At 47.7% G+C, this 26,942-nt stretch overlaps 1 protein-coding gene across 4 annotated transcripts in view; it reads right to left on the bottom strand.

Annotated features, from left to right (window-relative positions):
• Nucleotides 1-26,942, bottom strand: part of LOC135823409 (trithorax group protein osa-like) — a 58,140-nt gene that overhangs the window by 18,970 nt on the left and 12,228 nt on the right. For all 4 annotated transcript variants that reach the window (XM_065336256.1, XM_065336255.1, XM_065336257.1 and 1 more), the window contains 2 exons: nucleotides 14,437-14,609; nucleotides 10,420-10,540 (listed from right to left, as the gene is read on the bottom strand). In XM_065336256.1, the coding sequence (XP_065192328.1) occupies nucleotides 10,420-10,540; nucleotides 14,437-14,609 (294 nt within the window). The remainder of the gene's footprint in view (nucleotides 1-10,419; nucleotides 10,541-14,436; nucleotides 14,610-26,942) is intronic.

Genomic DNA, 26,942 nt, shown 5'->3' on the forward strand with positions numbered 1-26,942 from the left:
GGATCCGGCAGGGGGCGTGTGCCTGGAGTTGGTTGAGGAGGCAGAGAATTCCTTGGTTTACCACGATCTGTGCTATTGATGGACTGTGGTGTCGGTTTTGCTGTCAAGTCACCATCGACTACCGTCACCGCTGTTGCTATTGCTGATGCTGCAGCCACCAGAGAATCTGTTAAACCAGCGCCGGATAACCGGACTGGATTTGGTGGAGAAGGCTGGGGCAGCACAGGTAGTGGGTGCTTCCGTAGCCTGCCACGCCTAGGCCGGTCTTTACGTGCTTCCTCTGACAGAATGTGAAGTGGTGTGTGTTGTTTGATCCGTGCGCTCATGTGCTGAACAGTTCTACCAATATACCGACTAGCACAACGCCGGCATGTATACAAGACTTTCGTATTCGCTTGGCTTCCCCTAGTTGTTTTATTTTTTATGTATTTGTACCCACCTTTGAGCCTCCCAAGTTGGGTGATCTGTTGCCTTGCGTCGTCGAGTTGTACAGGTAGTTAGACCGGGTTGTTCAATGTTCTTACTAGTCTCGTCACCATCATCCCGTAACGTTCGACGTGCTTTGTTGCCCAGGGACATAGCTCGTACACATCTTCGTGGCGCATCCCTTCCCCTCATTTGGATTTGGAAATTTCCGCACCTCAGCGACCCAAGATGGAAGGGTGATGGTTTGCGCTTCATAGATGTGTTGGAGCTAGACGTCGGGCTGTTGAATATCTCAATATCCTTGTCAGTTTTGTGCCTTGTTGTCGCACTATCTGACCGTAACGTTGTTATACAGTGGATGTTGTGAACCCTCTGGTTCTCTAAAGTATCAGGAACGAACGACCCCACACGGCACGAGGACAACTATTTATTCTCAACAGTATCTTTCACTTCCATCGACTAATAACAATGAACAATGAATGGAACAACTGAATGAACTGAATAACTAACACTAAAACCACCAGGTAGTTATAGCGTGAAAATGACAGCGTATATGAGAAAAGCATACACATACAACATACAACTACAGCGCACTCAGCAAACCGCACATAGCGCATGTAGCGTATACTACGTCGTAATCATCAGCGGTACGGCGGAGTCGGCATACAGCTGCATTGAAACGAACACAATGTCACAAGCGAGAAGGCCTTTCACTCTCGAGAACCTGTCGTTTCACAACATTCTCCCCACCAAAGGGCTTCTCACCGCCGTACAAACTCACAAGTCAAACGATTTGGGGCTTACTACGCGTCATCTGCTGCTGCGGTGGTGGCCATGGTAGAATATCACTAATGCCCACCACTTCAGACAACTCGACATCGCGAAGCTCGCCGCTGTGGGCTGTCGCACACGACACTGTTACCGATCCACTTCGACATGGGGCGGACGCTGAACCAGACAACACACAACCGATACTTTTACCAAGCTCGCCGATGTGGGCTGTCATACACGACACGGTCACTGGTACACTGCTTCGATCCGGGGCGGGCGCGGAACCCGAGAACACACATCCGATCTCTGTGTTCCACACAGTCTCGCCGTTGACCTCTTCCGTGCTAACCAGTAGTATCGCCCTTCTCGTTTCCTTATCTTCTACGCCTTGCGCTTTTATGTCTTGCGCCTCTAACTCTTGCGCCTCTAACTCTTGCGCCTCTATCTCTGGCGCCTCTAACTCTTGCGCCTCCAATTCTTGCGCCTCTAACTCTTGCGCCTCTAACTCTTGCGCCTCTAACTCTTGCGCCTCTAACTCTTGCGCCTCTTGCGCCTCTACGTCGTTCGGCCGAGACTCCAGCTGCTTCTGAGCGTCTCCGACCGATGTCACCATGCACTGCACCGACCCAGTGGGCCTTGGGTCTGATCCTCCCACTGGCTTCGAATACTCTTCTGACCGCTGCTTGTCTGTAAGCAAAGTCTTACACGCCTTGTCCGGCGTCCTTCTGGGCGAGGCAAGCAAATCTCGCTTCGCTTCCTCATAATATGTACTGACGGCGATGCGCTCGGCCATCTTCTTGAGCTTTTCGTTAAACTCTGCGCGGAGCGCACACTCTTGCCGTCTAGCACTGCGCTCTTCAAACTCCTCGCTCTGTCGGAGCCTCTTCTCCACGTATTCTCTCAACCTATCGCCTTCAAATCCATACCGAATTCCGTTGGCGATAAAGCTGGCTTCGATGATCCATAGTTCCTGTGCCATGCTCGCTTCGTATCCTGGCGTGGTCGCCAAATGTTGTGAACCCTCTGGTTCTCTAAAGTATCAGGAACGAACGACCCCACACGGCACGAGGACAACTATTTATTCTCAACAGTATCTTTCACTTCCATCGACTAATAACAATGAACAATGAATGGAACAACTGAATGAACTGAATAACTAACACTAAAACCACCAGGTAGTTATAGCGTGAAAATGACAGCGTATATGAGAAAAGCATACACATACAACATACAACTACAGCGCACTCAGCAAACCGCACATAGCGCATGTAGCGTATACTACGTCGTAATCATCAGCGGTACGGCGGAGTCGGCATACAGCTGCATTGAAACGAACACAATGTCACAAGCGAGAAGGCCTTTCACTCTCGAGAACCTGTCGTTTCACAACAGTGGAGATTGGATATACCGGTAACGACACTCCTTCGGGAGAGAACAAAATGTCACTATATTCGATCTGTCACTCAACCCGATCGTCACAAAGGACTGACTAAACGACTTGGGCAACAGTGTGTGTCGCTAAACTCAACCTGTCGTTATAATTATGCAAGGTCGTTATATCCGATCTCCACTGTAATACAAATGTACATGATTGAATTGTTACCTTTGTGGACAGTTAGTCATTACTCGTTACTTATTGGTCTTATTGGACTCTTTACTAATACTTTCCGCCGCACGTTTTCAGTAACATAAAAAAATGGCAACGTGTACTGCCTCTGCCTCTATTACAACATACAGTGCATGTACAGTGTGTCACACTTTACGCGATCAACCGTCACGGCTAGCTGCATGGCGATAGACTTACCAGTCAAGTTGAATGCGGTCAGGAACAAGGAACGTTAGTTTGAAGGAGCTTCTCGGATGTCCGTGCTTGCACTCTGCGGCTGAGCCTGTCTCTTCAATCTCTTCCGAGCGTTCAGGTCGTTTCGAACCTTAGCTAGGGGCCTAGGGCCCAGCCAACTGGTAAATACCTCGATGCCCCAGGGAATGAGTGCAGGATCTTTTCAGACTTTACTTGCCTCAGAGCCTCTTGGCTGCAGCATACGTGTACATGTACCTTCCAGAAGGGCGTGATTGGTGAGTTTCGCCGTCGTGGCACAAATTTCTCCAGCCGTGAGGAACTGAAATAAACCAACCAACAACTAAAGACGAAGTGAAGAGAACTAGGTACCAGGAGCAAGACTAGAGGAGATAATACACATGGTCGTGGGCCACGTTCCTGGAAGTGGGGCCTTGGACATGTTCGTGGATGTGACTCTTGCCGTGCCTGGAACTTCAGTGTTGCATAATACCATGAATACATTGCCAGAAAAGATGACCACGATACACTTTAGCCTGCCAAAGCCAAAGGGGCCCAAGAGAGTTGGATAGCTTGTGTCTTTTTGTTTTTCCAAAACTTTCAGAAATTGTTATGCATGACCATAATGATGTAACATCGCTAGCCATTGGCCAATATGACGTGCTAGATGGCGCCTGGGCAGATTTTATCTCGGCCCACTGCCGGCCCACTTATGACGTGTTGGGGAGCTTTTTATTTTCGACGTTCTAGACCTTGTGGCCGTGGCAGCTACAACTGGTTGCAAGGTCTCACATTACTGCATCGATCTTTCTTTTTTTTTACTTCATTGATCTTTACTGCATTGAGCTCAGAGTAAAATAATCGATACATTTATGTACTTTGGAAGTATGCATGTATATGTATGTACTGTACGAGTACAGCGTTTGAAATAACAATGAAATGATAATCAACTCCCTCAGCTAGCGCTAGTAATGTCGTAGTGACTAATACATGTACATGTACGTCCGACTCTCAATAGACAAATGGGAAACGATGGAAACGGAGATTGAATTCATCCGGACTAGAGTAGTGTTGCATGCAAATACATGTAAAAAGTAAAAAGGACCAAGACACTACAAGTTAGTTACACTATAATGTCCACTAACACCACCAGTTACTTACTAATCAGCTCATGCAATAACATTGCACGACACTGACTGACGGTACTGACGTTCTACAACTAACTGGCTAACAGCTCTAGCACATCTTGGATGCGCACTCCAACAGCCTTCCAACTTGGAAGGTTCTAAGTTATAGAAATAACATAAGGAGGGGAAGGTGAGCGCAACCAAAATAACTTAGAGCCTTCCAAGTTGGAAGGCTGTTGGAGTGCGCATCCAAGATGTGCTAGAGCTGTTAGCCAGTTAGTTGTAGAACGTCAGTACCGTCAGTCAGTGTCGTGCAATGTTATCGCATGAGCTGATTGTTTAGTAACTTGTGGTGTTAGTGGACATTATAGTTTAGTTTCTTGTTCCTTTTTACTTTTTATACATAATCATTGGCTCTCCATCCGAGTTCATTCTTGCAAATACATGTATGTCGTTTCTTACTGAGAATACAAAGAATAATACCTCCCTGCTCTCTTGCGCTGATCTGTTGGCACTCAGCTTTATTTTTAGTTCTATTTATAATTGTGTAACATGGAATTTGTGGGCACAAGTTATGCGATCGAGTCCACCAACTAAACTAGATTTTGAACAGTCAGACGTGCACAATCTACCTCAAAACTGACAAGGAGTACGGAGACATTCCACGGCGTTGGTTAGCGCTATCGAGCAGTGCTCAAACTGACTTTCATGCCGTGGGATGACTCAGGTCTCCTTGTCAGTTTTGTGCTAGGTTGTGCACGTCTGACTTTCAAAATCTAGTTTAGTTGGCGGACTTGATCGCATAACTTGTGCCCACAATTTCGATGTTACAAATTTTTTCCCTTGGCTACTATCGCAGCACCACGTGTAATTGTGCACGTGACGCATGTAGGGGGGGGGGGGGGTGCATGCACGGCCCGGCCGCTTCACAAAAATATTGCATCTGATTATGTATGTAAAGAAAAAAAGGACCAAGAAACTAGAAGTTACGCTATTGTCCAATAGCACAACCACTCCACCAGTTACTAAACAATCAGCTCATGCGGTAACATTGCACGACACTGACCGACGGTACTGACGTTCTACAACTAACTGGCTAACAGCTCTAGCACATCTTGGATGCGCACTCCAACAGCCTTCCAACTTGGAAGGTTCTAAGTTATAGAAATAACATGAGGAGGGGAACGTGAGCGCAACCAAGACAAGCACGATCTGAAAGTCTCAGCTGTGAAGAACGTTGGCGGATGTACATTTTCATGCATGTCGATGATGATACTGGCAAGACGGTCAAACCACGATTCAAGGACGCAAAACAACATTCCACACAACTTGTGTGGCTCAAAGATGCGAAGATCAATAAAAGGGGAAGCTATGCGAACAAGAATCCTGAAAAAAACCGAACGCCTCAGTAAAACAGCACTGTACTTCGACTATGACAATTTAGATGGACAATAAGTAGCGGTAACAAGCAGCAGTGTCACACGACGAACGTTTCGTTGTATTCATGTAGATAAGGACGGCTAATCCGGTGTGCAAGAATGGACTCGGATGGAGAGCCAAGGATAAATTTATAGCAAAGAAAAAAGGACCAAGAAACGACTTCCCCTGCTCATGTTATTTCTATAACTTACATGTAGAACCTTCCAAGTTGGAAGGCTGTTGGAGTGCGCATCCAAGATGTGCTAGAGCTGATAGCCAGTTAGTTGTAGAACGTCAGTACCGTCGGTCAGTGTCGTGCAATGTTATCGCATGAGCTGATTGTTTAGTAACTGGTGGTGTTAGTGGACATTATAGCAGGGAGTTGTATTTTTACGACTCCCTGCATTATAGTGTAACTTGTAGTTTCTGGGTCCTTTCTATTTTCTTTACTATAAACATAATTATTTTCTATCTGTATGCAATTTGAAACTCGGATGTTGAGCCAATACTAAAATTTTAATGTAGAAAGGAAAAGGACCTATGGATACGAGTTGAGAGTAACTCTCCATCACTGTAACCAGATACTATTATACAGTCAGAAAGTGCAACACCTAGGCACAAAACTGACAGAGTACTGAGACATTCGATGTCCTGACACCTAGATTCAACACATCTACGTAGCGCTAACCAACAGCTTTCCAACTCGGAAGGTTCATGGTTATGGAGAGACCAAAGAGGGGAAGGTAAGGGCGACGAAAACGAGCACAAGCTACAGTCCCAACGGAACAAAGAATGTCGATTGTTACTGGACGATGACGAGGCCAGTAAGATACTTGACAAAGCGGTCTTACTACAATTCTGGTATCTAGTTACAGTGATGGAGAGTCACTCCTTACTCGTATCCATTATGTCCTTTTCCTTTCTATATTATCTGTATCATAGTCGAAGATTAGGGGTAAGCGGATTATGCTCAGAAAGTGACCAGATTATGCTCTAGCGGTTGCTCGCAGGATGCTCGAGAAAACAACCTATTATGCTTTATATGCTTCACCAAAAAGACCAGAAAGAACAGATAACTGAGATAATCGTCATGACAAAAGGACTCAAACCATTGTCATGATGTGGACTGGAAGCTTTGTGGAAGTACAAGACAATAATATGCAAGAGGAATACCAAGTTCACAAGCAAACGCTGAACTTGAGGGAGATGTGATTGTCCTATGTGGCTGCTAAAATAATACGGTATTCCAAATCGACAAGAAGCGCTATGTATGGTCCTTCAATAGCAGGTGTGTATATAACAGCCTCATTGGGCATCTGCCCTTGTTTTTCAGATGCCATTCTATGCTCCTTCTAAAAAGGACCTGTTTATGCCAAAAATTATGCTAGTAGTACTGTACTAGAATTGGATTATAATAAGTATACTAAGTATAATTATGTACATGTACATGTACAACAACATGTACATGTACATGCGTTCCTTAGTACTATTACTAAGACAAGTAGTGGCACTCCCAACGCTGACGCAGGCGCCTTTCCCGACAAGTAAGTTACGTGACTTTTCTGACTCACAACTGCCATCCAGTCCAGAGCAGCTGGGAAGCCAATCTAATCTTCGACTCCGCAAACTAACTTGCAAGAAGGCACCACTCCCTTCTCACTACTCAATGCACAGTGTTTCGGGGAAATCACCCGTCACATCACCCAGAAAAATAAGTGGTGCTTTGCCCTCCACTAGCACTGGCTCCAGTTATCACCTGGGATAAAACGTACAGAAATACTCCGTTATCAGCACGAATATTCGATGGACTTCTGGTAAGCTCTGGATGGCAGCTGTGCGTCAGTCAAGTGTCAAGTCAGGTCGGCTGTAAAAGCGCGAACTACAGTTTGGGGAGCCAACAACTTCTCTAGAGTTTGAATAACGAAAAACGGAATCCACTTAGCACTCAAGCTTCCATACACACATCCAATCCAAGCGAGGCACCAGTGGATCTTTTATTCCAAAAAAACGTTCTCTTGTGACATTCATCAGTTAGAAAACACACGATAGAGAATGCAGGAAGGCGAGCCGAATGCATGTAGACTTGTATGCAGAGAAAACGAACACTATTAGGGTCCATATGCCAACAGTGACGAATAGCATCAAAAATGCTGGTTGCATCCAAAGTCTAAAACGGTAAGGTAAGTGTAACAAAGACAACTAACTGACGACCGCTCAGTTGGCCTTCACTCAAAGCCTGAAAGTTTACCAACACAATGCTAATGCTATAGCTAACAGCCATACATGACGATCCCTTGGTCATGATTGGCGTATTGAAAAGTAGACTAATTCAGGCTGCTTGTCCTTTGGCAATTGAGGTTTTCAGGAGGAGCCAGACCAAGTGGCTCATATGTCGTTTCGTCCGTGCACCGGCCCACTCCAAAATAACTACATCATTGATATTGCTAAATTGGGCTGTGAAGAGTATTGGGGATTTTTTACAGATATTACAATAATTGTTAGTTTATCTTCATGAACTGTTCCAGCCGAAGGGAAGGTTTCCCCGAGGTTAGTATGCCAGTAAACCCAAGGGTGGTTGTTAAACGATTGGCCATGATTGCTGCTCGCCACGATTCACTTGGTGGCGTCGTCGTCCTCGGGATATCGTTGAAAGGGTCTTTAATGTACATGTACATATTTAGAGCTGAGGAGTCCTGCAATTTCCTGTCGCTGTCCTCGTCTGGACCAACACCGTATGCCAGAGACTAGGATAACGCGGGTATTGAAATGGAGCCAGGATGGCAGGATTATACAACACATGAATATGTACAATGTCATCTTTCACTGTACTTGCTGTATTACAATCATGTACAAAATTAACATGCACGAGTGCTGCTGAATGAGTTCCGATCGAGTGGTTAAGTTAGCGCCGGACGCTGTGCAGCCCTAGACCTGCTAACGCTGGGACTTTCACTGATGTTGAACTGCATATTCAGGTGGCATTGTACACATACCCCATACTCTCTGCGGTCACCAAAGAGGATAGAAAGTTGTTACCTTCCTTCGATCGCCCGAAGTCATCCGCTGTGTATTAACGAAACACTATTTGTTGTTGTTGTTGTTGTGTTTATTTTAATTCGCAAACCAAACGGGCAGATCTGCCCAATGAAAAGGTGGCGAATGCAGATAGAAAGCAGTAATAAAATTGGGGGCTGATGTAATTTGGGACTGTATACAACCATGTACATGTACTGCAGGTTGGTCCACAGTGAGCGTTGCCTCCACAGGAGTTCCTTTTCAATCACACTGGCCGCAGTATGACGGTATAGTAGAGATTCTTGGCCAGAGGGGCTCACAGGGAGCATCATTCTTCGCTCTTACTTCCATAGTTTCAGTACATGTACGGGGGATCTGCAGAGCAGTGCTGACGTAGATGTACTGAGTTATAATAGGCTTCGCCAGTTGTGTGGATTGGGCAGTTATCTTGATCTTCTTCATTCGGATCTTGCCCGCTATCGTTGCTATACAAGTACATGCAATTCTGTGGCTACACATCCAGCGCATTTGCAGATGTGCGTGCTCATCTCGCGACGGGCGCATACATCTACTGTTGTGGACATGGAAATCCGGTCGCACGTCTAGCGGCCCCAGGGCGCTGGCCATGCAGCCGTGGATAAGCGGTACACACATGCGTTTTATGCGCTGCAGCGCGCTAGTCGCATCGGATCAACATGTGCCCTTCACGCAGCGTTCTGTACGCGCTGAAGGCGCCGGCCCCGGTCAATCGACCGGATTTCCATGTCCACGACAGTACATGGTACATGGTGCGTGCTATTAAACTTGGGTCAGGTAATGGTTAGATGAGGAAGATTACTGGACCTCCTTCCTCCCACATCATTCTGTGCAAGTGTGTTAGAGATGGGACGCGCGTTTCCACATTTCAAGGTGTTTCTCACTGGTCTTTATCTTAGACATTATCCGTAATAATGATTGCCCTCGAACACCTCCAAAAACGGCGTGAAGACCAAGGCAGCGCCGAGAGAGGCTTACCAGAGATTATGGTTCCCACGTGTCGGTTGATGGCAGAATTGAAACCAGTGTGAAGTGTGTCCTTCTTCGCAGTATTATGGCGTTGAGGGACTTGGACATTTATCGTCACTGAAGGTGGCGACCTCGGACATCCGAAGTTATCTGGCAGGCCTCTGTGAGTGGACTACTACCATATCCACAACGAGTCAATGTTCGAACATGGATGATGCAGGCTTCCCTTACCATTTAAAGTAAGTTAGTTATGAACTCGGAAACGGTCTCTGCTGGGATGACGACTACACCATAGCTCAGTGGTTAGAGCATCGCTAGCTACAAGCGAGCGTCCCTGGTTCGAGTCGTGGTGGTGCCAGTCAATTTTTTCTTCAGACTTTTCCCGCGTGTGTCTTTCCCTCAAACTAGTGAAAAAAGGTTATGGTTGGATACTGTGCGGAAGTCGTGTTAGGCAGTACAGCCGGGTCCTTTGTAACTTCAGTACTAGTCTCTACATTTGCCTACGACGAGAGCATGACTACTAGTATTACCGCCTAGACATGCGATACGCGAGCGACAGTTGATACACAATCACCTTTCACACCAGCAAGAAATCGCACCGGGACTGATGACAGACAGATCGACCTGTAGCAGAACCTGTCGGACAGTGACAGATTTGGACAGGTCCCATGCCTCCGTGGTGTGTTCAACAACACTCCACAGACAGCTATTGGCCTAAGATTCGACCATTTAGTGACCGGACTTCACAATACAAAGAGCCAAGGGAGAAAGCTCTCAACACTCTCTGTTACTTGACAGTCAAACAATAGAGCTACAGCAGCAGTAGGAGCAAGATTAGAGGAATTATTAGTTCCTTACCTTCCCCATCTCCTGGCTTTCGTCTTCGTCAATCGGTAGCGAATTTGAGACGTCGAGAATCCTCTTGCTCAGCTCCTCTGTGGTGCTGTGCGGCTCATGTGCCACTTGAAATAGCGGATTTCTAGTAGGAGCACAACGTGTACAGAGATCAGCGCCAAAGTCGGAATCATCATATTGCCTGCGCTTGCATGCAAGAACTTGCGGCCTTCCCCCGAGACGTCGTGGAGTGCGTCCGTGAATAGAGAGAGAGAGAGAGCAGCATGTGGAGATTCTACCCAGTGGACGTCACGTGTATGGAACGCTCTTCGGTTTGCACGCATGCACGGTTTCAATCATACAATCGCGTGAATCTTCCAGCATCTATTGTTGTTCTGATACCCGTGGATGGTGATGGTATAAAGAAGCCGTCACTGCTTTTACTGAATGGCAGGGTGTACGGTCAGCGCATGCTAGTTGCAAGCAACAATCTACGACTCGTGCCATACATTTAGTTGTGAATTAATGACAGTCCAGTTTGGCACGCTGTACTTTCTACCGGGCATTTTGCTCGTCAAATCTAGGCCAAAGCCATCCCACTAGCACCGCCAATTCATTAGCGCTGCCGCCGTCCCTCGGCTTCGATCCAGTGCGGTGCATGTGTGCAGCAAAGAATGGCAGCTAATTAGGAATTCACGCAGGTAACTGGTTTCGTGCTCGACGGCTGACCTGCGCAAGCAAGCGGTGCAGAGATAAAGAGTAAACGAGCAGCGCTTGCGCGAGGCAGGGGGACGGATTTCGGCAAGGCATTTCAGGGAGCAAGCGTGCTCTGGGAGGTCGCTAATGGCACCTGTGGTGATCATGCGCTGTGTTGCAGGATTTGGATTACTAGTAGACAAAAGCTGTAATACTGGTATATGTACTGTACACAGTTGAGTACTAACTGCGAATTCTCAAACTCTGACTGTAACTCAAGCAGGGCACTACAGTCTACAGTCACAGATCCCTACTGTACACACTAAAGCGCGCACACAGCTACAAACACGTAGTCGTTGACTAGCACCATGCATGCATCAGGACTCGAACTAGGGACCTCAATTATTTACTGTTACTCACCAATGGCAATGTGGCAATGACCATGACCAGCGATGCGCTACCAGCAATTACTTGAATACGCTATGATACACATGCAGTTATTAGTTACATGTATCACCTAAACAGCGACCGTTCAACATCCTCCTCAGACTTCGAAACTCACGCTTCCCGTGTCTTGTTTCATGATCTCATTTATCCTCTCCTATTCTATAAGGTACAATGGACATGAAAATGCTGAAATATGTTCTCAGCGTGTAGTAGCGCAATATCAGGTTGTAAAAAACTCGGACGGCCATTTGTATTCACGAAAAATTGGACAATGACGAGACTAGTAAGATACTTTGACAAAGCGGTCCAAATACAATTCCAAGCTGCTGCAGCAGCAACAGTAACAGCAACAGTTGCAGTGGGATTTGGCTTGTGCTCATTTCGTTGCGCTCAACTTCCCCTCCTGGATCTCTGCTTAACCTAGAACCTTCCGAGTTGGTAAGCGTTTGGTTAGCGCTTTAGAGATGTGTTGGACTCGTATCCATCTGTCCCTTTCCTCTTTACAATGACTGTATATGACTGTACATGTAAAGAGAAAAGAACCTACAAGGCTACATGTATATAAGATACTAGTTATGACTAACAGTCCACCAAGCTAATGAGATTATACATGTACATGTACAGTCAGATAGTGCGACAACTCACTACTATTGGCTCAACATCCGAGATTTTATGAAGCACATGTACTAGTACATCATCTACAGTACTATATTTAACTGTTATTAGCTCTGTGACATGTCTATTATGGTGACAGCATTGTACATTGTAGGTATCCACAGGTAAATAAGTACAATAGTCCGAGCTGCTGAAAAATACAATAGACGATAGGGTTTTTAAGAAGAGAAAGCAGAGCCGCTGAGCCAGGAACAGCACTTGTGGTGGCTGGTCCAACCGTTGGACTTACATGTACACATGTAATAATACGGTGAATAACATAGTCATTGTACAGTCGTGTACAGCTCGAGATTTCTACCAAATCACCTCACGCTGACTCAGTCCGGCGAAGTCCGAGCATCTTAGATCGCGCGCATAATTGCATTTCAGGATCGTCACAGTGCCTCGGTGGCATTCTATGTAAAAAGTAAAAACCTGCCAGAATCCGGGCCGTGTTCCTTGGTACATGGTCACTGGTGTTGCCTCACAGATCCTCTAAACTCATGATAAAGACTGCGTGTTGTTCATGTCGACGCACTTTATCATGCCATGTTGCGCAATCGCGATGAACCATTGTCCTGCATGCATGCATATTGCACCAAGCTAGCTGGTCTGAGTACAGAGTCAGTGATTGTTGTAGGCAGCCAGGCGATTCGATCGATAAGGCCGCATCAATACAACTAAGACTAGTAACCAAATACAATGGCTTCACTATCGTGCTGACGTAAAGCAGCGACCGAGGACGAAGAAGGCAGCTAGAGCTAAGCCTGGCACGAATACAACGTAACGTCGTTTGTTGAACCTGCCCGCATCCCATACATGTATCTAATGTAGGTCATTGGAAGAGCTACACTGCACTCGTCACAACAACCTTGATAATACTGCTAACTTCAAGGTCTCACTTGACTCTGATTGCTGCAGTAGAAGTATGTCATGTGCATACATGTATATCAGATAAATATTCCTGTACGCGTACATGTTAGTATGCGATTCCTTTTACAATTATTTCATAGGCTGGATTTCGAGGCCACGCTCCTTAGGGCCTTTTTTGTGTAATAGTGCTACGCATTGTTCTATTGAGCGCTCTCCACTGGCGAAAGGGAACCTCTTTGTACATGTAGTCTTGATCTTGTGCTAACTGTTCTGTTGTTGTACTTTCTAGGGACCGACGGATTCTGGTCGAAAAGGTGGCAGATTCTGCTCGAAAAGGTGGCGGATTCTGCTCGAAAAGCAGTGAAATTGGCAGAACCATACATGTACAAACCTTATGGCGGGCAATTCCTCGAATTCTGCTCCATTTCTTTATCCACATACCGAACATGCATGAAACTTACCAGAAAAAGTACGGAATTCTGCCAATTTTTCGGCCGGAAGAATCCGCTGGACCCTAGTACTTTCTGACTCACCAGTATCGGTTTTAGAGTTGTTTGAGTTTGACCAACTAAACTTGTCTCATTTCAATTCTTGACTCTCCATCCAGGTCTAAACTGAGAAAGCGTCCATGCATTGTTGAGGAGGGTTGAGCTCAACGCTGGGAGCGGCTAACTTCTTCTATTGCCTATAACGTCTTCAAATTTTGGCTACTTCTGCGTATGTTTTGAGTCCATAAGACCCTATTTGCACAATTCATAGGACAGAAATGCATTGTGCTTTATAGCTAAAGTGCTCTTATACAATCATGTACATTGGGATTTTAGACTCATTAGACAACTTGTATGCATCACTGGTGAAAACTTGGATGGCGTGTGTAAGGCCGAGTGCCAGTAGAAATCAAAGTGCTGCTTACTGAAGGGAGAGTTCCCCCTGCATGAGTTGAACGTTGTTCTGAAATGGTGCCATGAATTTATCCATGAATATAGACCCTCTACAGTAGTTCTTTAAACCTATAATATCACCGTGGTCTCGGTGCTGTAGGTCATCGTGGTCTCGGTGCTGTAGCCCCAGTGAATGAGGCAATGGCCAGCAATGAAACCAAATAGTTGTACAAAACGAGATAGTGGTAGCGACGTCGGCGATGGTTCATAGGAAATGTGTTTGCTCTCCACTCCGGAGCTCGCGCATTTCCGCCGACTTGACAGGACACTTGACTGACTCCTGACTGCCATCCAGAGCACACCAGGCGTCCATCGAACCTTCGACTCGGCAAACCTGCAAGAAAGCACCCCTCCCTGAGTATGGTCAGCACACACCTTTCCTAGCCATACAAAAGTCCTTTTTCAAGTTTCCATGCAATCATGACCGTACCGTTTGAGTCGGTCCATAACGCCTCTGGACAGGGCTCGTGGGAGTACTGGCTGCACCGCATGAGGTCCGCGGATGATCGGATGGAGCCCGTCTGCCACAGGTGGACTCAGGATTAGAAACTGTGCAGTCGTCACGCATGCCTGATGCGACGTTGTGGCGGGCACCGCCGGTACCTGACACACCAGAAATACAAAACCAAACAAAAGGTCACTGATACACCAGAAAATTACAAAGCAAGAAAATGGCTTGAAGGGTGATGGGTAATTCAAGTCGACAATGGCCGTAAGGTTGGTTCGGTTGTAACTTACTCCGAGTGTCATGGGCCTGGCTGTATATAAAGTCAAAAATCTGAAAACGCTGCCCACCTGAAGGCCGTGAAATTCTCCGCTAGAACCGAACTATTGCCGTTTGTGATGGAGAAAACACCTGCACGTTTAGTAGGCACTGGGAGATTTTGTCGGCAGAAAAATTGGCAGAATTCAGTACTTTTTCTGGTAAGTCTCATGCATGTTTTGGTATGTGGATAAAGAAAATGGAGCAGAATTCGAGGAATTGCCCGCCATAAGGATTGCATGGTTCTGCCTATTTCACTGCTTTTCGAGCAGAATCTGCCACCTTTTCGAGCAGAATCCGCCGGTGCCTAACGTATAGCACGTACATGTACATGTACGTACAGTGTGTGTGTGCACATGCATCGTGCAGCATGTAAGACCAAGCGGGCTTTGTTTGAAACTGGAGTTACACGCTTTGCAATCCTCTGGTCATAACCTCCATCAATAGCAACAAACGGGGATCAAATTCTATCATTGTAGTCTACCAGTTCATTGCATTCCCAACTCATCACAACCACGCGCTCTTCAGCCGAACCATACAGACACAGCAAGCTCTGTCGCAATATTTAGTTCTGAAGTCTACCAGGTACTGTAAATATACAAAATTTCGGCGCTGCAAAATTTCGGCACTTCACGATTTTTGACATTTCGGCGGCGATTTATTTTCGGCGTGGGGTAGAGGGCATGGTGTAGTGCGCGCGACACTGCCAGATGCTGTGAAAAATTTCATCGGCGTTTTAATTTAGGCGTTTTGGGTCGGTGCCGAATATAGCCGAAATTAAATAGCTGCCGAAAATGTGTATATTTACAGTAGTAAGACAAATGCAGCGCTACATGCATTATACTCCATCTGATCCAGCAGCAGAAATATACCACCTCCAACTTTCTTTGCAAATACACGGAGTGTACATGTAAGTGCAAAATCATACTACATGTACTGTAATGACGGACTGCGAGCATACATTGTACATGTACAACATGTACATGTACAGTGCTGGCAACTGAAATCCAACCCCCTGAGCGGTGGGTTTACATTCTAGCGGTCTCTGTTTCGTAGTTTTACCATCCCGTGTTGGGTCTTTGCGATGTGAGCGCACCGCTCAGGGGGTCGGATTTCAGTTGCCCGCGCTGTAGATACAATTATCAGGCGCACTGTGTTAATACAGAGAGAGACTGGCGAACGAGCTGGACACAGCAGCTTGTACCTGGGATAAAACAAAGCCATTCGACACGTGCAACAATGTGCTGCAGACGGTGAGCAGCGTGGCCAAGGACGTTTTGGGATACGTCAACCGTAGCAGACACCAGAAACCAGACCCTGCGATACAAGAGCTATCACTCAAGCAAAAGAATATTCGTCTGAGTATCAACAACTCCACCAACCCAGCAGTCAAGGCCAATCTGAAGAGACAGCGAAATGACCTTCAACACACCATCAGAGACAAGTGTCGAGCCAACGCTGAGGCGCTTCTGGAGGCCAAAGCAGCAGAGATTGAGAGGCTGAAGGACGGGGCACGCATGTTTAAGCTGTGCACCTCATGAGACGACGGAAAGCCCAGAAACCGGCTGTGGCGGATGAAACTGGACGGTTTGCTGGCAGCGACGGTCAAGCGGCAGCTATCGTCAGAAGTCACTTCATGAAGCAGTTTCAAGGCGATGTCAGCCATGGCATGGACCCATTTGATGGAGCGCGGAGGCATCTCAACAAGCCCATTACATCTGCAGAAGTGATTACCAGCTTAAAAAAACTCAACAACGGCAGAGCAGTGGGCCCCGATCTGGTCCCGGCCGAGCTGCTCAAGTATGGAGGGGATGCTCTGGCGCCAATATTTGCCACGATCTTGAATGGAATGTTTGAGATGCACGAGCACATCGACCTGGGAAAGGGGACATTAATCCCGCTCCAGAAACCCGGCAAGCCAGTTGGACCTCCGAGTAACCTTCGCCCAATTGTCCTGCTGACGGCACTGCGCAAAGCCCTCTCCATCATTACTCTTCAGAGAATATCATCACAAGTAGAACAATGTCTCTCTTCAACGCACAGCGGTTTCCGCAGAGGCAGGTCAACGGCGGATGTGATCTGGAGCCACCGTTGGTATGCTGCAGCCTGTCAGAAATACAAGAAGCAATTGGTGGTCCTCGGCATTGACATGTCAAAAGCATTTGACTGCATCCGCAGAGACCGTTTACTGGCAGTTCTCAATTCCTTCCTGGACGAGGACGAGATCCGTCTCATCCGTGTCCTACTAGCCAACACGTCCTTCTGTGTACGCATCGGCACAGCAACATCCGAATCCGCCGACACCACTATCGGGACGCCCCAGGGCGATTCCTTGTCCCCTGTTCTATTTGTGGTATATCTCGAGGCAGCTTTGCGGGATGTAAGGAGCACTGCTACTGCCAGGGCTCGGCCATCATCGGATCTCGGCTTGCCGTTTGAAATTGCGTACGCCGACGACGCGGATTTCATCAGCACAGAGTCTGGCTGGTTGGGTGACCTGGAGCCGGTTATCGGTGACGTCCTCAACGGATGGGCTCTGAAGGTAAACCCGGATAAAACAGAAATTACCGTTCTGGGCCGATCCCTGGACAGGGTGGCGGAACAGTGGCGCACCACCAAGAAGCTCGGCTCACTCCTCGGGGATAGCGAGGATGTCTCTCGGAGGAAACAACTAGCCGCTGCAGCGTTTAGATCGCTCTGGTCACTATGGAGCCGGCGCAGTACCGTTGGAGAAGAACTGAGGCTTCGTCTCTACAATGCGTTTGTACTACCAGTGGTAGTATACAACGCCGGCACATGGGGACTCACGGCAGCTGCCGAGGGTGGACTCGACGCATTCCACCGCGGCCAGCTCCGTTCACTGATCGGCTTTGTCTGGCCGCAGAAGATCGCAACAACAGCACTCTACGACAGGTGCAAGGCAGAGCCGATCAGCCGCATCATCACCAGAGCTCGGTGGAGGCTATTTGGCCCGATATCCTTCGACTTCCCAGTGATACCCCCGCCGTCCTAAGCATGGTCAGCTACTTTCAATGTGATGACCACAGGTGGAGAGGCCGCCCTCGCATCACCCTGCCGGTGAAGCTCGACGACGACCTCCACCGAGCTGCGTGCGGGCGATTGCAGAGCCTGGAAGATCTGGAGCGCCTATCAGACGTAGCTGCAGTTCGAAGCGAATGGAGGCAGCTACTGGATATGATCTGCAAGTAGAGGTTGCGGCGATGAAACCGCGCCGTCACCTTTTTCCCAGATCACGGAAATATCGCTCAATACACTTTAAACATTCTATACACAAAGGATTTACAGCTACGTTTGTGCGTGTAGTCTTTATGTCTCCTATATCAACTGTTTCTCTTACCATGTCCAGCATAAGCGAACGTGTGGACTGTGTTTGTGCATGAGCGACTTGCACTTGCACTGTTGACGCTGCCGCGGGAATGCATATAATAATAAATAATAATAACTGTGTTAGTTAACGCTTATGTTACCACAAAACGTGTGACTGCGTTACTTCACTTCCACGATAATTTCTCTGTATAACAGAATGCTTTTTCACATAGTCAACCCGTTCAGTATTCTTGCAAGTTTCCCCGATGAGATCTGTACGGCCGGAACAGCTGCATTGAAGAATTTATGCCGGTATCTACTACAACTTGGAGTCGTGTTGCTAGCGTGGTTAACGACCTCAGCCGTAGAGCGCATGCGGTAGGCAGTTAGGACTTGAATAATTAATTGCATAATCTAAGTTCGCATAATTTTGTATTTGTGGAAAAAAGGAGAAGGACAACAATGTTACGAGTTATGACAAACTGTCCACCAACGTAACCAGATCATATACATGTACAGTCAGCGAGTGCGACAAAATGGCACAAACCTGATAAGGAGTACTGAGCCATTCAACGACCTGACGCCGAGCTCCAACCCTTCTCCGAGGCGCAAACCAACAACCTTCCGACTTGGAAGGCTCAGGTTAGGAAAGGTCCAAGACGGGAAGGAAAGCGCAATGAGAGCACGAGCTACGTTCCATGGCAACAAAGAATGCCGAAAATTACTGGATGATGACGAAACTAGTAAGACTATTGGGACATACCGGTCTCGCTACAACTCGATGACCCAAAGCAACAGACCACCCAACTTGGGAGGCTCCTGTTCAAGTAATAAACATAGAAATATCCGGTAACATTATTGTAATAGCTACATGTTCATGTATGAAAAGTATGAATGCCGCAGAAATCACCGTATTTTCACTGATGATCGGAGCTTGAAAATCGATTCTGGAAACACACAATTTCAAACCTCTAACAAATTGTCATATTACGTGATGATATCTACGGCATTCATACTTTTCATAGCTATTATTAAACTTTTATCTCCACAGAGATTATTTACTTGTAACATTTCAAGTTGTCAAGATAATTATTTCGTTTCATAATTGGAACGAGAAGATCGATTCTAGTAAAATACATATTTACAGCTTGAACAAGTGTTACATGTATGTATGGAGTAGTAGTAGTAGTAGTAGTAGTAGTAGTAGTAGTAGTAGTAGTAGTAGTAGTAGTAGTAGTAGTAGTAGTAGTAGTAGTAGTAGTAGTAGTAGTAGTAGTAGTAGTAGTAGTAGTAGTAGTAGTAGTAGTAGTAGTAGTAGTAGTAGTAGTAGTAGTAGTAGTAGTAGTAGTAGTAGTAGTAGTAGTAGTAGTAGTAGTAGTAGTAGTAGTAGTAGTAGTAGTAGTAGTAGTAGTAGTAGTAGTAGTAGTAGTAGTAGTAGTAGTAGTAGTAGTAGTAGTAGTAGTAGTAGTAGTAGTAGTAGTAGTAGTAGTAGTAGTAGTAGTAGTAGTAGTAGTAGTAGTAGTAGTAGTAGTAGTAGTAGTAGTAGTAGTAGTAGTAGTAGTAGTAGTAGTAGTAGTAGTAGTAGTAGTAGTAGTAGTAGTAGTAGTAGTAGTAGTAGTAGTAGTAGTAGTAGTAGTAGTAGTAGTAGTAGTAGTAGTAGTAGTAGTAGTAGTAGTAGTAGTAGTAGTAGTTGGCTGGTGCGCTGGTGGAGGACGGTTGCTTGATTTGGAGCTCTGACGATTAACAACTGACTGAGGAGGAAGCTTGGACACCTGTTTTATGGTACTGTACTCTTTTCTATTCTTGGTGTTGGGTTGTGTTGTGTTCTTGGCTGCTTTCCTTGCAAGTATTCGTGTTCTCACTTGTTTGTGGCGTCCTCTGGGACCGTCACCTTTTTCTCACCTCAGCTCCCTACCCCGCATTACCTTACCCTCCTTGCGTTCTATGTTAGAGTATTTCCCAGTGCAACCATTTGCGCTGATAGCGCCCCCGCGTCATTTATCACCCTTAACTAGTGAAGTTTTTGGTGGCGGACTCCAATTGCTAGCGCTACTCTTTGCATTTTCTCTGTTTCTCAGTATTGGATCACCTCCACCCAGGAGCTGTGAGGTATTAGCTCCGGAGCCAGTTTTCACGCAATGTCCTGTGTTCATCATGCCTAAATGCTGCAAGTGTAACGCATTGGGCTCTTGTGCCAATTGCAGCTGCGCAAAGAATAGTGTCAGTTGTGACAATTGCGTCCCGCTTTCAAAGGGGAGATGCAGAAACACTAACTTTAGCAAGGCGCCGAGAAGTTGCGCCTCCGTTGCAGCGCCAGATGGTACTCAGCCTGCACTAGCTGGTAGTGGACAAACAGCCTCTACGAGGACACAGGACCTCCAGTCAGCATCAGCCTCTGCTTTGGCATGCAGCCAATCATTGCCTTCTACTGCGGACGTTAATCTTCTGGCATTTCTCGATTCAACGCAGTCGTTAACCACCGATGCATCGCAGCCTGAGGCCAGCTCACAGATGTCAATGCAGGAGTTGCGGCAGGCGTCGCAGCATCCAGACTCTCCGATCCCAGCCGTGTCGCAGCGGCCAACGTCTACCACCCCGTCTACACCGCTGGCCAGTCAGCCCCAGCCACAGCAGCCGGCACGAGACAACTCCAGTACAGAAGCGGCGCACGATTTGGGCCCTTTGCCGACTGCTCCTGAGGGTCAACCAGACAGCCTGCAGGAGGCGTATGAAGAGTGTGTGACTTGGAGGAGAAATTTGTTTATTGTTCCCTTCGGAGCGGCCGGGAAGCAATTTGTTGAGGAAATTGCACGACTGGTTCGCATATTTTCCGATGCGGCGCCCAACCGTGAACGAGCCTGGACATCAATAGCTGTCGCGTGCCACCTCCTGTTGCAGAAACCGCACGGACAGGGCTCCTCCTCCGAACACGGAACTCACCTGACGCGTCGACTTGCTGTTTGGAAGTCAGGAGACATCAACACCCTGCTGCGTGAATGCCGATGCATCCAGGCGCATCTTCCGGCACACCATACCCGGAACGTCGACCAGTCAGGCCAAATTGACGACACCTTGTTTTCAAAACTCGTATGTTCTGGGAAAACGCAGTCAGCCATTCGGATGGTTTGCTCCAGTGGCTCGGGTGGAGTGTTGTCAATGAGCGACACTGTCAGCGGCAGCCCAGGTTCAACAGTACGTGACATTCTGCTTGATAAGCATCCCCAGCCTGCTGTACCTCCGGATGACGCTCTCTTGCAGGGGCATGACGCGGCTACCCCTCAAGATCCGATCCTTTTTGCCAGGCTCACAGGAGCGCTGATCAAGCAGATAAGTCGTCAAATGTCCGGAGCGGCCGGTCCATCGGGCCTGGACTCTGATGCGTGGAAACGCATGTTGACCTGCTTCGCTGCAGCGTCTGACCAGCTCTGTGCGGCAATGGCAGAAGCAGGAAAACGCTTATGCACCCAGGAAGTCCCACCAGAAGAGCTAAGTTCGTTCACTGCGGCCCGCCTCATCCCACTGGACAAGCAACCGGGGGTGCGCCCTATCGCTGTTGGGGAGGTTTTCCGGAGACTAATAGGCAAAGCTGTGATGAAGATAATTCAGTATGACGCCATGCACGCCACAGCCCCTCGTCAACTCTGTGTTGGTGTTCCGTCTGGGTGTGAAGCTGCCGTGCATACGATGACCGACATGCTTGTCTCGCCGGAGGTGGAGGGTGTGCTCTTGGTCGATGCCACCAACGCTTTCAACGCTATGAACCGCACAGCAGCCCTACACAACGTGCCACTCGTCTGCCCTGCCCTGGGGCAGGTGTTCAAGAACACCTACAGCAGTCCATGCCGCCTGTTTGTGTCGGGTGGTGGAGAGATAAGGAGTCAGGAGGGTACCTGCCAAGGTGATCCTCTCGCCATGGCGATATACGCGGTCGCCATGATGCCATTGATAGACAAGCTGTCAGAGTGCTGCCCCGACGTGGTGCAGCTATGGTATGCTGATGACGATGCTGGTGGCGGACAGCTCCTCAATCTAAGGCAGTACTGGGATGGGATTCTGGAGCATGGCCCTGGGTATGGGTACTACCCTAACGCGAACAAGACAACACTAATTGTCAAGGAGCAGCATTCGGCCCTGGCACTCGAGCTTTTCAGGGACACGGGCATTCGTGTTGTGACCGAGGGTGCTCGTTATCTTGGCGGCGCACTCGGTACAACGGTCTTCTGTGAGGAGTATATCACAGATTTGATCGACAAGTGGACGCTGCAGGTTGATCGCCTGGCGGAGGTGGCCACCACTCAGCCACATGCTGCGTACGAGGTGTTTGTAAAGGGCCTCGTGTCCAAGTGGCGGTACCACTTGCGCGTCCTATCTTGCCCTGCGCATCTTCTGGCCCGTCTCGACGCCGCCATTACGGACAAGCTGCTGCCAGCGCTCAGCGGCCATTCGTGTTCGGAGGAGTCGGCACTGAGAAAGTTGCTATCGCTACCAGCGCGGTTTGGTGGCATGGCAATCCCTGTGCCCTCGGTGGAGGCCGAGAAAGAGTTTTCTGCATCCAGACAGATTGTGGCTCCTGTGGCGGCCTGCATAAGACCACCAGAACATCCAACCAGCACCAACGAAACTACTCAAACAGACCAGCTGAACGAGGCAATAGCCCTCAGCCGGCAGGAGGCCGGGCGTATTCGCAGAGAGAAAGCTGCCCAAGCCACGGGTCTCGTTAGCGAATTGCGCCCGGATTTGACAGCAACACAGGCTCTGTTGGTGGAGAATGCCGCGGAAAAGGGCGTATCATCTTGGGTAACGGCGGAACCATCGTCCCAAATGCAGATGGTGCTGAACAAATCGGATTTCCGAGATGCGTTCTGCATCCGCTACGGCCTGCAGCCTGACGGACTCCCCCTGACTTGTGTATGTGGTGCTGCAAACACAATAGACCATGCGATGATGTGTCCGGCAGGGGGCTACCCCATGGCACGCCACAATGAGATCCGGGACTTGTTGGCTGACGTGATGCGTGAGGCGGTCCGGGATGTGGAGGTGGAACCGCCTCTACTACCATATGATGGTGAGCGGCTCCAAGGGAGGACAGCCAACCGCTCGGCAGGTGCCCGCCTGGACATCCGGGCTTGTGGCTTCTGGACGAGACAGCAAGATGCCTTTTTCGACATCCGGGTTACACACCCAAAGGCAAGCTTGCTGTCGCGTCAGGAAGTCATCAGCCAGCTCCGAACGCATGAACGGATGAAGAAGCGCCAGTACGGAGAGCGGGTGACAGCAGTTGACAGAGGTACGTTTACACCGCTAGTTTTTTCTACCTCGGGCATGATTGGCAGAGAATGTTCAATGGCACTGAAGACACTGGCATGCCTGATTGCTGAGAAGAACGTCGACCTACACGTATCGGTAATCATGGGTCAGCTCCGTTGTAAGCTGTCAGTCTGCCTTATGCGATGGGCAGTCACCTGTTTGCGTGGTTCAAGATCGTCATACCGCCGCAACAGGATGAATTTCACGACGATGTGCAGGTTGCGGGCAGCCTGAGCGTGATAGTACCTGACAGACATTTGCCCAACATTGCCCCATGATAATGAATTCTTGAGTTTTTGGACATTGTATTGCATTGCTGCTCCATCTACATGGCTGTATTTGTGTTTCACATCTCCATTTCAAGTTTCCTAATAAAGATTGTGTCAAGTAGTAGTAGTAGTAGTAGTAGTAGTAGTAGTAGTAGTAGTAGTAGTAGTAGTAGTAGTAGTAGTAGTAGTAGTAGTAGTAGTAGTAGTAGTAGTAGTAGTAGTAGTATTTATTTTATTTACCATCGGATGCCTCAACAGTGATATACATGTACACAACTCTTAAGGTGGCTGGGGCGGTACAACTTTTTTGGGAAATTTTGACTGCATTTTTGAGTTTATCGGCAAGGCAGAGATGAAATTTGAAAATGTTTTCTGGTGAATCTCTGGAGAATAGCCTTCTTTAGCTTCCTATAGTTTTATTTTTACTTTTGGACAAAATTTGAAAACATTTTATGAAAGGTTCGTGTTATTTTTTCACGCACCTTTCATAAAACTTTTTCAAATTTTGTCCAAAAGTAAAAATAAAACTATAGGAGGCTAGAGAAGGCTCTTCTCCAGAGATTCACCAGAAAACATTTTCAAATTTCATCTCCACCTTGCCGATAAACTCAAAAATGCAGTCAAAATGTGATCAAAATGACCCCTAAAAAGTTGTACCGCCCCAGCCACCTTAGGGCGCGTTCAGACTACCGGTATACCGTGAACCCCGTCAAACCGTGAATGCCGATAAACCGTGAAGGACATTCACACTACCGATAACAAACTAACGTTACCGTGAAGTTTTCAGCTCTCACCGCGGCACTGACAAGGGATTTTCCCTTTTTTTCGCAGCGCGCATGCAGCTTGAGCACTTTTTTACTGCCGGTAAAAGTTTACTGCCGCAGCAGCCGCGGCCGGCAGTAAAACTTTCCCACCGGTAACGTGCCAGTAACGTCACGTGATCAAATCACCTCGGCGACTTTCCCAATCGGTCACTTTTTATCGGTAGTCTGAACGCGCCCTTAATAGCCTTGTCACACGACGGTTCGTGCTCACGATTTCACGATACCATGGTTCTACGATCCACGGCAAGACACTTCACACGACGACTAGCTCTGCCGACACGGCGCACGCGAGTCGGTCACGATTTGACTGTTGCCTAGGTAATTGTAATGGAGGCACGTGTTTTGATGGAAATAAATCAAAATATTTTTTTATTTTCATGCCTCCCGGGAAAATTCAAACTCTCTTTGCCTGATGTTGGAGTAGAACAAGACTGAAAAGACGACTTTGTTGCTTTGGCGTTCTTGACTGGATTTCTGGGACCAAGGATTTGACAAAGCCGCGTAGCTTTGCTCTATTTTTGCTGTTTGTTTTCCGTGGCCTTGGGCAACTGGGTCCAGACAGGGCAATCGGCTCACAACCTACAGGGTTTGGAGTGCCTCGTTCGATTTCCCAAATCCTTTTGGCCGTTCAGCCGTTTTGTTGCTTTGTCTTCTTTCGCTGCTCGCGTCATCATCATTTTATCAGTCGATTCAAGTAGGGAGCAGTAGATTTCGATAAGCATCCTTTCGGATTCTGGGCTGAATGTCCGGGTGGCCATTGTTCAGAAAGTCGGACCTGTGCTGCTGTTCAGGAAACGCTCAGTGAGAAGACGCGATCGCGAACACAAGCCAAACCAGTACAGGAAACACGAAATCGAAAACGAAAACGCACAGCCAGGGGGTCATAGGCCTTTCACACGACGGGACAAAGTCACGTCTGTTCGGGCTCGCGGGCGGATCACCAAGGCGATCATCAAATGGCGGGAAATCTGAATCCGTAGACCCGACGGTCTGCCCGCGACATCCTGACCCCCTGGCTGTGCGTTTTCGTTTTCGATTTCGTGTTTCCTGTACTGGTTTGGCTTGTGTTCGCGATCGCGTCTTCTCACTGAGCGTTTCCTGAACAGCAGCACAGGTCCGACTTTCTGAACAATGGCCACCCGGACATTCAGCCCAGAATCCGAAAGGATGCTTATCGAAATCTACTGCTCCCTACTTGAATCGACTGATAAAATGATGATGACGCGAGCAGCGAAAGAAGACAAAGCAACAAAACGGCTGAACGGCCAAAAGGATTTGGGAAATCGAACGAGGCACTCCAAACCCTGTAGGTTGTGAGCCGATTGCCCTGTCTGGACCCAGTTGCCCAAGGCCACGGAAAACAAACAGCAAAAATAGAGCAAAGCTACGCGGCTTTGTCAAATCCTTGGTCCCAGAAATCCAGTCAAGAACGCCAAAGCAACAAAGTCGTCTTTTCAGTCTTGTTCTACTCCAACATCAGGCAAAGAGAGTTTGAATTTTCCCGGGAGGCATGAAAATAAAAAAATATTTTGATTTATTTCCATCAAAACACGTGCCTCCATTACAATTACCTAGGCAACAGTCAAATCGTGACCGACTCGCGTGCGCCGTGTCGGCAGAGCTAGTCGTCGTGTGAAGTGTCTTGCCGTGGATCGTAGAACCATGGTATCGTGAAATCGTGAGCACGAACCGTCGTGTGACAAGGCTATCAGGATGTCGCGGGCAGACCCACGGCTGTTACGACAGTACAAAACGGGCCCACTTGGTTTTTGTACAGGAGATGGCGCTTCCCGGGACTTTCCCGTTCTCAACGTTCAAAATTTGTACTCAAGGAGGTGTATTTTGAACGCAATCTCTGCTCAGTTGGGTCTCCAAAGCACCACTTCTGATCACCGCGTCGAGCTGTCCTCGCGGCTACAGTTGCGCAACATCCTGACCATACTTCGCCAAAGAAAAAAGTAGTGAATTTGAGCTTTCCTTCGCCGAGAAAAGCCATTCTTCATGGAAATTTGTCTCTGAAGTTGTTGCCGTTCGATCGTTCTAGTCACCGAAGTTTGTTGCCTCCTTGAGGTGCTCAACGAGTTTTCGTCACGTCAAGGGTAGTTTTCCCGAGGAGAAGAGTATCTGTGTAGCTGTTTTTTGTTACTGCTGGGGCCCCGCTGATTCCTTGTTGGCCCCGCTGGGTCCAAATCTCTTGCAACATTTAGTGGAAATTGTTATTTATTCAGTGGATTTGAAATGGAAAAACACCAAGAAAAGTTACAGCTGGTATGCAGGTTAGGCGGTGAAAAGTTGTGTAGTACTAGCCGTGGAACTCAGCACCTTGTGAGAGATCATGCGAAAGCCATTGAATCTGTGCTGAGTATTAATGTGTTGTGTGATGACCAAAAAACTCATGCATATGAATATGCATGTAGCTCCAGCCTCATCCAGTCTGCATTTAGAC

This window comes from Sycon ciliatum, chromosome 8 (assembly GCF_964019385.1).
Source record: "Sycon ciliatum chromosome 8, ocSycCili1.1, whole genome shotgun sequence".
Classification (NCBI taxonomy): domain Eukaryota; kingdom Metazoa; phylum Porifera; class Calcarea; order Leucosolenida; family Sycettidae; genus Sycon; species Sycon ciliatum.